At 45.6% G+C, this 14,321-nt stretch overlaps 1 protein-coding gene across 1 annotated transcript in view; it reads left to right on the forward strand.

The window, feature by feature from the left end:
• The window catches only part of ATXN10 (ataxin 10), a 151,673-nt gene that overhangs the window by 46,619 nt on the left and 90,733 nt on the right, over positions 1–14,321 (forward strand). The window contains exons 7-9 of the mRNA XM_010837627.1: positions 3,666–3,762; positions 6,371–6,529; positions 9,274–9,354. Coding sequence (XP_010835929.1) covers positions 3,666–3,762; positions 6,371–6,529; positions 9,274–9,354 — 337 coding nt within the window. The remainder of the gene's footprint in view (positions 1–3,665; positions 3,763–6,370; positions 6,530–9,273; positions 9,355–14,321) is intronic.

The following is a 14,321-nucleotide window of genomic DNA, read 5'->3' on the forward strand; positions in this document are numbered from 1 at the left end:
CGCGCTGACCCCGCAGCATGGGTGCCGGGCAGGCGGAGCTGGGGCCCGTGAGGCACTGGCCTGCGGTCTCAGGTGTGAGCTGAGGCGGGGCTGGGGCAGGGGTGGGCGGCCAGGTGTCCACAGCAGTGTCTGCGACTGCAGACTACACACCGGGGTCGGGTGCCCGTGGGAAGTGGCCGGCTGTCTGTCCTCCTGGGTGTGCGGTCCGGGGCGGCAGCCACTGTGGACCAGGGCCCTGGCTTGTTGCTGACCTGGGCCATGTGCTTGACCACTGTGCCTCCGTGTCTTCACCCATAAAATGGAGATGACGATCCCTGCCACATGGTGGAAGTTATAGTAAATAAGAGTCTATGTAAATAAAGCACTTAAGCACAGTGCGAGCGGCATCAGTGATTGTCCAGTGTTGGGCGTTGCTCTGGTTCCGAGACTGTCGTCGCGCAGCTTTGAGCTTAGCCATCTGTGCCGTTCAGGGTTGCTGGGGTAAGCGGTGTCCACAGACTCGTGTCTCCTCCATGTTCTGTGAGGTTCAGCCAGTGGAGGATCTCGTGGCTGAGTGGAGGCAGCAGGAAGGAGAGCGACGGCTCCCCACTCGTGTCTCCCTCGAATGGCCCCCTTTCTAGCTCCCTTCCCCCAGGAGCCTTTTGGTTTTCCCTCTGAGACACCTGTCAGCCAGCCTGGCCCTTGCTGAGGCCCCACGCTCAGGGAGGTCTGGGCCCCCTCTGCGGAGCCCCCAGGCTCCTGGGTGCTCAGAGCCTCACCCCTTCCCCTTGGGTCTCCAGTGTTAAGGGTGGTGAGTGGTAGTTTCCTGTAGCCTTAACCTCATTGTTACCTCAGTGTTGCCTTTTTAGTTTAACTAATGGCCAGATACTAAATTTTCTTTGTTAAAGAATAGTTTGGCTTCTTTGTCTGATGACACGGTCCTGGCGGGCTGAGCTGTGTGTGTTTTCCAAGGCTGTGCCTGACAACACCTTTTCTTGCTCCCCTTTCCCTTCCTCCCCGCTGCCGGGCCCTTTTCGCCATCTCTGCACCAGCTGGGGTGCAACCAGGAGACGGAAGCCGCATTGCAATGTGAAAAGGGAAAATTTAAAGGAAGAATTACTAACTGTAACAAAGGCTTGAGATAACGGGGGATTGACTACTAAGAAATAAGGAGGATGCCGAAGAATACAGGCATTGCACACAGGAGGAGCGGCCAGGGCCCCAGGGCTGAGAGGAGTGTCTCAGGAAGGAGCTCCCTGCTCCTGCTGAGGTCTGAGATCCAGGCCTCCTTGTGGAGGGCGTGGTGGTGCTGAAGTCGCTGAGGGCTGATGTTGGTGGAACCTGCTGGACACCCACCCTCTGGGGTACAGGGGGACATCGTCCACAGGCTGCTTCCAGGACATGGAACTGGCTTCGAAGTGTCTCGAGGAAGCTCCTGCTGCTGGACACTGCTGGTTGTCCTGCTGTGCGGGAGCGCGTCTCTGGAGAAGCTGTTCGTGCAGGAGGTGAGCCCAGAGAAGCAGGAGAAGCCGGGCCAGAGGATGTCCCCAGAACCAGAGGGGAACTCTCCCTTCCCCACAGGGCGGGCTGGGCCAGCTGATGGAGGAGGCGTCTGAAGACCTGCCTTTATGTCTGCAGAGCAGGCCGAGAAGCTAAGAGGAAGCAGTTGGTGGCTGGTTCTCAGGCAAAAATAATTCAAATGTGCTTTGTTCACGGGTGTAAAGGACTTCAGAGAACCTGTAGTTTCCAGTGCATTGCGTTCTCATGAACGCTTTGTTATCTCTAACTGAAATTTTTGCCAGTCTGGTGTGTGTGTAGTACAATCTTGTGGTTTTCCCATGGGCTTGAGTGCTTTTTCTTACATACGTATGTGTATGTAGACACACGGACTTCCGGGTGGCTCAGCGGTAAAGAATCTGCCTGCCAAGCAGGAGATGCGGATTTGATGATCTCCTGGAGAAGGAAATGCAGCCCACTCCAATATTCTTGCCTGGGCAATCCCATGGACAGAGGAGCCTGGCGGGCTGCAGTCCGTGGGCTTGTAAAGAGTTGGACACGACTGAGCGCCTGAACAGCAATAACATGTATACACATATATGTTCTGTGGATTTGGACAGATGTGTAGCACATGTGTCCATCATTGTAACATCATACAGAGAAGTTTCACTGCCCTAAAGATCCTCTGTGCTCCGCCTGTTCACACCCCCTCCTGGCCCCCAACCCCTGGCGGCCACTCGTCTGCTCACTGTCTCCATAGTTCTGCCTTCTCCAGAATGTTGTAGACTTGGACTCACGCAGTATGTAGCCTTTTCAGATTGGCTTTTCATTTGGTGTTTAATGTTCCTTTTCATAGCTTGGTCGCTCATTTCTTTCTAGTGCCGAATAATACTGCATCGTCTGGATGGGCCTCAGTTTATTTATCCATTCGCCTACTGAAGGGACATCTCGGCTGCTTCCAGGTGTTGGCAGTTAGGAGTAAAGTTGCTGTAAACATTGATGTGCAGGGTTTTGTATGGGCATAAATTTGCATTTCCTTTGGGTAAATTCCATGGAGCGCGACTGCCGAGTTGTGTGCTGAGAGTTTGTTTGGGTTTGGAAGCAGCCACCAGACTGTGTGATGAAGTGACTGCGTGAGCCTCGTCCCACCCACAGTGAGCCAGGGTTCCTCCGTGCCACGTCCTCGCCTGCGCTTGACAGCATGCTGGGTTTTGTCCAGAATTCTGCAATTTTATTTGCTAAAATAGTCTAAATATGTCAACTAGGTTGTTATTAAATCTTACTCAAATCTTCTAAATATGCTGATCGTTTTGTCTGCTTGTTTTATAATTTACTGGGAAAAATATATTGTTATTGCTGAATTTAACTGAATTTTTCTCTTTGCTCTATACTTTTGTCCATTTTTCTTTTATATATATTTGAGACCATGTTATTAGGTGATTCCAATTTAAATTATGCCTTTCTGATAAATTCTGAAATGACTTTTTAAAAAACCTTCGAATAATGCTTTTTGCCCTGAAGTTCGCTATGTCTGATTTTAAGTGGTGTATGACCACCTTTATAGGCTAGTGTTTGTCTTGTGTATCTTTTCACCATTCTTTGACCATCAGTGCTTCTGTAGCTTTGTATTTACATGTATGTTTTAAATCCAGTCTAAGGGTAACTGTTTCAACTGGAACACATATTCCGGTGATATTGAATGTGATTACAGGTAAATCTGTGCCTACAGTCACAGTCTTTTTTAACAGTTAGTTACTTTTGTATGAGAATATTGTTTTGATGAGGGCTCTCCTGGTGGCTCAGCTGTAAAGAAGCCACCTGCCAATGAAGGAGACTTGGATTTGATCCCTGGGTCAGGAAGAGCCCCTGGAGAAGGAAGTGGCAACCCACTCTGGTGTTCTTGCCTGGGAAATCCCATGGGCAGGGGAGCCTGGCGGGCTACAGTCTGTGGGGTCGCAGAGTCAGGCACGACTTGGCGACTGAACAGCAGCAGCATGCGTTGTTTTGCTGATGCGTTTTCATACTAGCGTCATGCCTGAAGTTTCCCTGTGGTGAGAGGCCTGCACAGTTGAGAGAAGCTAGCAGAAACTTCTTGTTGGATAATATGAGGAATATTTCTTTTCAGGATATATTTTAGTGAGTTCAGACTCTCTTCGTCACAAATCTGTTTTGCTCTTGTCAACCCTCAGCATTTCGCTGTGGCCTGCAGTTTCTCGGCAACATCGCCTCCCGGAATGAAGACTCCCAGTCTGTTGTCTGGATGCATGCATTCCCAGAGCTCTTCTTGTGAGTATATTGATAAGAATTTTTCTGACTTCTGAGAAGGTTGTAGTTATATCACTCTACTTAGATGAAGTTCCAAAACAGGAAGAGCTAACCTTGGTAATAGAACTCAGGGCAGTAGTTGCTCTTGGCGGGCGGTGGCGGGTTCAGTAGCTGCTGGGAGAAGGCGTGAGGGCGTCCCCTGGGTTGAGTGTTCAGTATCTTGGTCTGGGTGGTGGTCACATAGGTGTGTGCATATCTGGTAATTTATTGGGCTGTACACTTAAGATTTGTGCTCTTCATTGTGGGTCAGTTTTTACTTTATGTGAATAAAAGTTTTGGTTATGTAAATACTGTTAAGGACACGTTTTAGTAAGGAAAAAATTTAAAAGAAAAAATTATAAAGCATTGAAGTATGGGTGATGAATGAATCACATATTTATTAACTGAGCATTTCTTATGTGCTCAGCGCAGTGCTGTGCGTTTTGGTAGATACGGACAAGTGTAAGATGTTGGGAAATCAATGTGTTTGTCTCAGCTGGTTCATGGTATTGTTTCTGGTGATTTACTACTTTGCATTGATCAGCTGTGTTAGTGCATAAGAAACGGAGCCTTGAGATGAAAGGTGGGCGGGTGATGGCCACGGGAACGGCCTGTCCAGGAGCAGGAGGCCTGCCTCTGATCCGGGGTCCGCTGCAACCAGGGGGTGTCTTTGGTGGTGGCCACAGCGTAAGCACCAGAGCAGCTGGTGTCCAGAGGCCCTGAGCTGGTGTTTACTGTGCATTTCCCACCCTACGTAAGTCCCCTGTGCTTCCCTGGTGGCTCAGTGGTAAAGAATCCGCCCGCAATGCAGGAGACACGGATTTGGTCCCTGGGTGGGGAAGGTCCCCTCGAGAAGGAAATGGCAACCCACTCCAGTATCCTTGCCTGGAGAGTCCCATGGACAGAGGGCAGGCTCCATTACTTAGTGACTAAACAACAGCAGCAGTGTACCTGCAGGGCAAGCGGCACTGTCTCCGTTTGGACAAATGGCGGAGCTGATGCTAACCATTGGTGAATGGCGCAGCTGCAGCGGGAGCCCTGTGCTGCCCGCGGGGTCCAAGCCTACCCTTTTTAAATACCAGCTGCCCAAACTCTGTGCTGTGATTGTGTAGGTTTTCTGGACTCATCTGTACAGAGTTAGGATGAGGTAAATCTCATGCTCTCTCTGTCTCACTGCGTTGGTAACTGGTTCTCAAACTCCTGTCACTAGAGTTGAAGGCAAAAAATCTTTATGGTTAGTAATAATTGAGCTTAGGTTGGAAGGAAGAGTTGGTGGAATTCAAGCTATAGAAATAAACACCGCTCACTTTTGAGAATTTGTTCTTTAAAACTGTCTGAGCACCTCATATTTGCCAAGTTCTGAATTAGCTGATTGGAGAAAGGGTAACTTAGGTATATCCTGCTGCTGCTGCCGCTAAGTCGTTTCAGTCGTGTCCGACTCTGTGTGACCCCATAGACGGCAGCCCACCAGGCTCCCCTGTCTCTGGGATTCTCCAGGCAAGAACACTGGAGTGGGTTGCCATTTCCTTCTCCAGTGCATGAAAGTGAAAAGTGAAAGGGAAGTCACTCAGTTGTGTCTGAGTCTTAGTGACCCCATGGACTGCAGCCCACCAGGCTCCTCCATCCATGGGATTTTCCAGGCAAGAGTACTGGAGTGGGGTGCCATTGCCTTCTCTGTAGGTATATCCACTACTCCCCAAAGCCCATCCTGGAAGCGTGTCATTGTGTAAAAAGGGATGTGACTCAGGGGAGGCCAGGTGTCATAGGAACACAGGAGAGGTCCTGAACAGGGCAGCCGGAGTTTACCTGGTGGTTGTACATTCGTTTCAGACCTGGTGCTCACAGAAGCCAAGGAGGTCTTGCTATCGTGTTCCATTTTTGTGTCAAAAAACACTGAAAGAAGTTATGTGACTTCACTCTCTATGCGTTTGTGAGACAGATACAACCAGGTTTGAACTCAGCTTTGGCAGGTATTGGCTTTGTGCCCTTGGGCAAGTAAAGTCAACACATTCTTCATCTGTGAAAAAGGGTAATACCTCCTCCAGAAGAGTATTACGAGGTTTAAATGAAAAGAAGTCCTGCCATAGTGCATGACCGTAATAGAATTGACAGCTGATAATCCATTGACCTTTTAAGGTCACACAGCTGATAAATGGAGGAACCAGGAGTTATCCTGAGGCTTTTGACTCCCAGGTTCTCCATATATCATCTTTCCCTGGCACATTCTGTCCCTCAAACTGTTAAAGAAATGCCTATAGTCTTGGAAGTATCTTTTTTTGCCTTTTAATTTTTCTTTCTAATAAGAATGAGCGTTTAAATGCTCTATAAATGTAATCACTTTATTTTTTTCTTTAAGCAGATGTTACTTGCTTTTTGCTTCTGAGTCAACTGCAGCTTTCATATCAGATACTTTGTTTTGTGACTGATTTTATATTTGCCATTTTTGCCAGAAATAATGTTTCAAAGTTGTGAGTCTTCGTTAAATCCTTAGAAATGTCAGTGTATACTGAATTTGTTAGTTGGATTATTGTCATTTATGAGTTGTCATATTTTATCATTGGGCTAACATCCTGATTTCTTTATTTGGAAGATCTTGCCTAAATCATCCAGACAGAAAAATTGTTGCCTACTCGTCAATGATTTTGTTCACATCACTGAATTCTGAAAGAATGAAGGAGCTGGAAGAAAACCTCAATATTGCGATTGATGTTGTAGAAGCTCACCAAAAGCAGCCTGAGTCGGAATGGCCGTAAGTGTCCTGGTAGACATGCGACTGCTTAAGGACATGTTGGTGTCACTTTCCTGGTAAAGGTTCTGAGTAAAAGCTTGAATTACAACAATTGAACAAGAAGTTAGAGTTAAACATATGTTGAAAAAACAAGAAAAGCCTTAGGAATGGATCCCATTCTTAGCCCTTTTTGTTTGTAAAGTAAATATGTCTTTCTCTAATGCCCTTTCTACTTGGATTTCTGCTTTGGATGGAGTGTATTTTTGATCTTCTCCCAAGGTAATTTGTTCTGTTTTTCCATAAAGTTGGAGTATTACTTACAGGCTGTAAAATGTCTTTGTGGCATTTTATGTTTCAGATTAGTGGGACCCCACCTTCCTCATAAAATATTACCACAAAATTTTTGCATTTACAGAAATAGTAATTCTGTAAAATAATTTAATCACAAATTTGAATTTTGTCACTTAGAATATGTTAACCACGTTTGGATCTCTTCTGGTTATGAAGGTCTTTATCTTTGGTTCTTCCCTGGAGCAGATATTGGGTAAGAAAGTCAGTGCGATGAAATCTGAGTGAAAGTTGAGAATTTACTTGTAACTTTGTGCAGTACCCTAGAACAGAGAGTAATATTATATTTAGAAAAACAGGCCCAGCAGCTAACATAATAAAAACTTAACAGGTAATTGACAACTATTTAAATGACCACTTTTGAGTTGTCAGGAAAAAACCTGCCTCCCACTGGCATTCCATCTCCATTGCTCGGTGTGTATAATATTATTTGCAGCCAGGATTATGACATTCAGTGTTATATACGGTAAGGTAATGTAGCACAGAATTCCAGTTGTCTGTATGGATGTCCAGACAGAATACTTTTTTCTGCCTGTATTGGTACTGATGAATTATGAGTGACAGTTGTTATCCTTTAAATAGTTCTATGGTGAAAATGGGGCTTCCCCGATGGTTCAGTGGTGAGAGAATCTGCCTGTGACTCAGGAGACGTGGGGTTGATACCTGGTTTGGAAAGATTGCCTGGAGGAGGAAATGGCACCTCACTCCAGTGTTGTTGCCTGGAGAATTCCATGGGCAGAGGAGCCTGGTGGGCTACAGCCCATGGGTCACAGAGTCGGACACGACCTAGTGACTTAACAACAGCAAGAGCACACGGCCCTTCTTTCCTTCATGTCGCCTTTCAGGTCCTTTTTTGTAGCCTCTAATTTAAATGCTCTTCTTCCCTCTTCAACTAGGGGTTCGCCGACTCTTGATTTTCCTGCACCATCCATCACCTCCCGCCCCACCGCCCCGCCCCCCACCCCAGCCCTCTTGTTAGATGAACTCCGCTGTTTCTGTAGTCTGTGATGTGTGTCTGTGTGTTCCACTGAAGGCATTTTTCTCTGATTACCTATCTGTGCACGTGTCTTTCTTCACTGTTAGAGTTTGGAGTTGGGGCTGGGACCTAGCCCCTTACACACAGTATTTGGAACATTGCATTTTTGAATGAAAGTTTTTGAGGGAAGATGTTTTGAGCTCCAAGTAGGTGGTTTATGAATGAACTTCAGGATCACAATTTTGTATACCTGGTTTGATAGGCTGAACCTCTATTGTCACACTTAGATGACCTACCAAAGTTGATGTGAAAATTGAGAATCTTGAATATTATTCATTATTGTTAGAAATATTTTATATCAGTGTTGTTCAGTTATTTGAAAGGTTATAGGAGAAATAGAATATGTGTTTCAGTTTTGCTTTTATATGAAGTAACCCTATGTATGGTAGTTAATATGTTTCATTTGACTATCATACTTAAAAGGTACACTTTTATCATGTTATTTACTAAGAAGTGATTAAACTGTGTTTGTCAACATAGTTAATGCTTTACTGTCATGCTTAGTACTAACCTTGGTTATGAGCAGTATATTCCTTAGTTCTTAAGTCTTCAGATACTCTCTGGTAAATACGATTCAGAGTTAATTAATAGTACTACTCAATCTTTTTAGTTGTCACAGTAGTACTTTGAAGAAGTATGCTTATAATCTTTGCCTCAGGGCTTCCCCAGGTTGATCTCTGAGTTTCGATGAATGCGGTGCTTGACAGTGATGATGTTTTGTGGTAACTTGAGAGCGCTTCAGGAGTAGACAGTCGAGCTGACAGGGCTTCAGAAGTAGACAGTCGAGCTGACAGGGCTTCAGGAGTAGACAGTCGAGCTGACAGGGCTTCAGGAGTAGACAGTCGAGCTGACAGCGCTTCAGGAGTAGACAGTCGAGCTGACAGCGCTTCAGGAGTAGACAGTCGAGCCAGTATCCGTGGCTGTTGGCGGCATGTGTTTCAGGAAAGAGTAGGACATGTCTTTTCTCTGATTAATCTTAACACTACACTTTTGACTAAAAGAATTTAATGTGTTTTGTTATACCCGGGCTTGTAGCTAAATTTCATTTTATCATTTAAACTATAGTGAACTTTTTCATTTCGTAACTTAGATATTAGTAAAAAGTACGGTAGGCCCTTTCCTTGAATTGAATAAATTTGAATCACTGGGATAAATTTTTTAGAAGTAAAATTGGAGAAAAATATTTTGAGGGTTTTTATTGTCTTTTCACTGCTAATGGAAAAATAGTATGTGACCCTCTTAAAACATTTGAAGATTAATTGAAGCTACTCAGAAATTCAACAGGAGTACTTTATGCGTAAACCATGCCTATAAAGTAGATAAGGCCTTGTCTGTTTTACTATGTTTCTAGTAACCTAACCCTTTCCTCCTTTTCTCTTAGGTTCTTGATTATTACAGACCATTTTCTGAAGAGCCCGGAATTGGTTAAAGCCATGTATGCCAAAATGAGCAATCAAGAAAGGTAACCCCAAAAACCAGTGTGGTTTTGAGAATTTAGCATTCCATATAGAGTATCCTGTACACATGACTGAAAAACTGTGTGGTTTCTTAGTTGGCACAAAATCTCTAAATACATGTTTCTGTGTCGGTAATGGTTTTAAATTGGTTGGTTAACATTACAGCTCAGCCACAACAGCAGCGATTTACCGAGCGTTGCAGAATCCAGGTTGGCGCCATTATTCAGTAAAGCCATATCGAAAAATGTTGAGAACAAAATGTTAGGCTTGTCCTTCGCGTTTATAAAAGTAATTCCTGCATCTGTGTATTAGAGCTCTATAGATGGAATGTGCTCATTTGTTCACATCCCTGTTGTCAGGATTCGGGATCCACTCTGTAGATTTGCAGTTTTGCAGTGTGTGCTCTAGAATGAAAGAAAATCAATACGTGTCTTCGACCTTCACTGCCGTGTAGTGGGAGGGGCCGTGCCCGCGGAGCCCAGAGACCGTGACACCTTGGCCCTGCGCCCTGTTGTCTGGGTGACCTCGGCCCGGTCTTTCACCTCGCTTTCAGTTTCCTGGCCTGTAAAATCAGAGGAGCGAGTAAAATGATCTAGGACTCTGTCCATCCCCAAAGCGTATGTTTTTCCTAACCTGATTGGAAATGTTGCCTTAGGAAAACAAAACTTATTCAGAAATCACAGATCTAATGATCAAAAACCTTAAAAAATGTTAATCTTTGATTATAGTCACAATTTTTATAATTGCCGTGGTTTTGAAATTCTTTCAGTGCATTTGGGTTCCAACAGTTAATCTTCATGCATTTCTTTGTAGTCTTGTTAAGTAGTGTTTTTTTGTTCTTTAATATCTTTAACAAAAAGGAGAAGTTCATGCTTTTAAAATTCATTTAAATGCCATATTTATAAATCCAGTACCCCCCCACCACATATGCATACTTTTCCTGCAGAAAAAGAAGTAAAATAAATAATGTGAAGAACAGTGCTATAAATTAGTACATTGCTCTGCAGTGAGGAACATCGAAAACAAGAACACACAGTTTCATTGTATTTCAGTATCCAAGCTTGTTATTTACATGTTCCTATCAAATGATCTTTTGTTAACTGATCCATTTCCTAACCCAGTGAAGATGATGGACCAAACATTTCCCATTTTTATTACAGAAACTGCAGCCCCTGCTTTGCAGCGTCGTACAGATTTCTTGCTCAGATGTCACCTCATTTTTCTTGCAAAGGAGAAGTACTTCTGTTGCTCACACACTTGCTGGCTAGTGTGCGACAGTAGCATTGGATTGTCAGCGTGAGGGCCAGGATTTGGTCCTTTTTATTCTGTGCTGTCCGTGTTTCCTGACCAGTGCTTGGCACATGATAGGTGCTAGACAAGTTTTTGCATGAAAGCTTGTGTGACTGAGTGGATTTTCTCACTGGTGTATTTGTTACTGTAACATCACTCGCTGGATGGGAAACCTCAGTGCTCTCTCCCCACCGCCGCCTCCGCTCCTGCTTCCCTTGGTCAGTAAGCCTGACCACCCAGACCATTTCAGTATGTGGAGAGTTCACTCCGACCATTTCGGTATGTGGAGAGTTCACTCCTGTCACAGCTCTGGTTTACATACCATCTTTGACTAGACGTGGGCTTTAGTGTCTTTAGAAACTGTGATAAAATGCACTTAATACGGAAGTTACCATTGTAGCCTTTTAAAAATGTGCAGTTCGGCAGTTAAAGTGTAGTCACGTTGTTGTACAGCCAGTCTCCAGAACTGTCTCCTCTTGTACCATTGAAACTGTACCCATTGGGAACTTCCTTGGGGGCCTGGTGTTCAAGAATCTGCCTTGCAGTGCTGGGGACGCAGGTTCGATCCCTGATTGGGGAACTAAGATCTCTTGTGCCGCAGGGCAACCTGAGGGCCTGCACGTAGCAAGGAAGAACCCGAGAACACAGCTAACACCTGATGCAGCCAAAAATTAAACAAAAGAGAAGTCTACCCATTAAGCAGCTGCCCATTTACCCCTCCCCCAGCCCCTGGAAACCACTGTGCTACTTTCTGTTGCTGTGAATTTGAGTCCTCTTAAGTATGGTTGACGCTTGAGCAACTCGAGGGTTTAGCGGTGCCCACCAGCAGTGCAGTGGGAAACCCGAGTGTAACTTACAACCGGCCTCTGCATCTGAGGGTCCTCCACATCCTCAGATTCAGCCGCCTGCAGATGGTGTCATGTGGTGGTGCCTGTTTACTGAAAAATTCCATGTCCACGTGGGCCTTTGCAGATACTGCCGGTGTTCCCTTGGCTCTCCTGAGTTGCTCGGGCAAAGTTATTTGCATCCTCACCTGCACATGTGTCATGATTATTTGCTTTTCTGCTGGAATATGTATTCTTCAAGGACAAAGATTGAATCTTTTGAGTTCTCTATTCTTAACACCTGCCAGAATCAGTACTGGAACTTTACTGGAATGAGAAACTCTACTGATACCAAATACTTACTGAAGCATCTCTTCAGGATGCCGACTCTGTTGATACTGTGGACCACAGATGATCCCATCCTCCAGGAGGACGCGTTTTGCTGCCAGGAGCCTGGCGTGGCTCGGCTGGTTCGGGTGAAGCTCGCTGCGGGAACTGCTGGGCCTGGTGGCTTGTCTTTGCTCAGTGGCAGGAGGAGGGGATGGGGGCTTTGCAGGAGCGCTCAGAGCTCTGTGGAGAAGTAGAGGCTGCTGGGTCCCCTGGTGACTTGTTTTGGGCAATGATGGATGATTCTTCAGAGTGCCGTGCTGACAGGCCCACAGAACTGAAAAGACATGGTTTTCTCAGCGGGGGTGTTTGATGAAATTAACTTCGCCCCTTGCTTCTGGAGTGGCGCTCCATGCTGCCCTGTGAGAACTGAGAAGACAGGGCACATTGCTGAGAACTGAGAAGACAGGACACATTCCTGAGAAGATAGGACACGTTCCATGTCCTGGGGTTCAGATGAGGGACTGCACTGGAGATTTCTGGGGCACTTGTGGTGTCTCAGTTGGGGACACACAACAGGTCTACTGAGGAATGCCCAGGCTGTGGCCTCAAGCTGCTGAGCTAGAGAATCCAGTCGGGTTGGGGGCTGTTAGATTAAAAACCACTGGGGGCTCAGTCAGTGAAGCAGGCCTGGTGTTCATTAAGACCCTGCTCGTGGTCCCTAGGGCCTGAGGGTGAACGGTGCCCCTCCCTGCCCCCGGCGTGGGCGTGTAAGCGGGAGGCGAAGCTTTCTTGTGCTGGTTCTATGGTTGTCATGGGGGAGTTGACTCCTTCACCCTGGTAGTTTATTTGGGCTGATTACTGGGTGAAGATATTTTGGATACAGGGTTAAAATCAACTCACAGAGTGTGATTATGCAGAAATGAGTGCCTGTGTTGATGCAACTTTCTTGTCCCCCTTCCCAGTGAACTGGAGTGATACTGAGTTAAACTAGCTGCTCCTGGACACCGGCTTGTGTAGCTACCACGTTTGTATCTGTGTTGTGCTGTTTTTCAGTTGCTCAGTTGTGTCTGACTCTTGCGACCCCATGGACTACAGCACGCCAGGCTTCCCTGTCCTGCACCATCTCCCACTTGGTGAAACTCGTGTCCACGAATCAGTGATTCTGTTGAACCATCTCATTCTCTGCCACCCCCTTCTCCTTTTGCCTTCAATCTTCCCCAGCATCAGGGTCTTTTCCAGTGAGTCAGCTCTTCGCATCACGTGACCAAAGTATTGGCGCTTCAGCAAAGCTGTCTGCAGAGTTATAATCTGTATAGCACAGGATAGAAGAGCGGAGGCCAGCTGTGCTGGTTATGTCGCTCTCTGCTTTGGATAAGTCACCTCTTGGAACCCTGTTTCCTCTGTAAAATGAGGGTAGTGACGGTAGGCACCCATGAAATCGTTGTGGTTACCAACTGAAATCTGCATGAAGCTCTCAGTGCTGGCATGCAATCATCGCTCAGTGAAAGTGAATTGGTGTTTCTGCGTGCATATTTCTATTATCACTGCTACTCTAGTGAGCTTGACTTTTTCCTCCAGGTAGCATCACTCTTAGGAATGGAGGCAGCATGCAACCACTGTCCTTTAATCCTCAGAGAAATCTTCTGAAATAGTTTTATTCTTGCCATTTTTTCACATCAGGTATCTGAGACTTTTAAGGTTAAGGTGTTTGCCCTGGGTTACAAAAGTGGCTGAGGTGGTATTTGAACTCAGTATGTCTAATGCCAGAGTCATTGATCATTTTCCCTGTAATGTACTAGCTTCTCATATATGTAATTTTTGACAGGATTAATGAGATTAATCCAGCAATAGCCTATATCTTGGTTAGCCTGTTGTCCAGGTTAATGAAAGTTTTGGCCTTTGTGGCATGCCATTCAACAAATCATACAGGTGGAGTAGTTCAAATATAAATTGAGAATTTGTTGGAGATGTCAGTCTTTGAATTGCAGATATATTATTTCCAGAATTGTAAGATATCATTTCTTCCCCAGAATGCTCATAAAACTCCCTCTCTCGTTTTTTCCCCTTATCCTCTCATAACCTACCCATTTTAGGACAGTGCAAGCACGAGCTCTTGAGACTGTAGACTGCCTCAATTGAAGCATAACGTTAAAGTATGAACCTTGCTGTAGATTTTTTCTGTAAAATCGTTCACATGTACATTGCTATCGGTTTTTTTTTATGAAGCAGGACTCATCATTTTGGGGACAGAGTATGTAACTATCAGAAGTGAATTAGAAGTAGACAGCTCATGATAGCCAGCGATCAAGGGATGAGTTGAGGGTTGTGTCTGAGGGCCCCGAGGCAGCTCCGGTGCTGATTGCCGGGTTGCAGGAAGTGAGACTGAGGTGTTGTGATGGCTCTGGACGCCGGTCTCTGGCCTCTGGCTGCCGGTCTCTGGCCTCTGGCTGGGTTTTTCTGGTTTTGCAGCCTCCACTACTGGGTGAATGGATCTCTTAGACCACTCGCGCTCCTTTATGTTTTCAAGC

This window comes from Bison bison, unplaced genomic scaffold (genome assembly GCF_000754665.1).
Source record: "Bison bison bison isolate TAMUID 2011002044 unplaced genomic scaffold, Bison_UMD1.0 scf7180017864079, whole genome shotgun sequence".
In the NCBI taxonomy this organism is placed as follows: domain Eukaryota; kingdom Metazoa; phylum Chordata; class Mammalia; order Artiodactyla; family Bovidae; genus Bison; species Bison bison.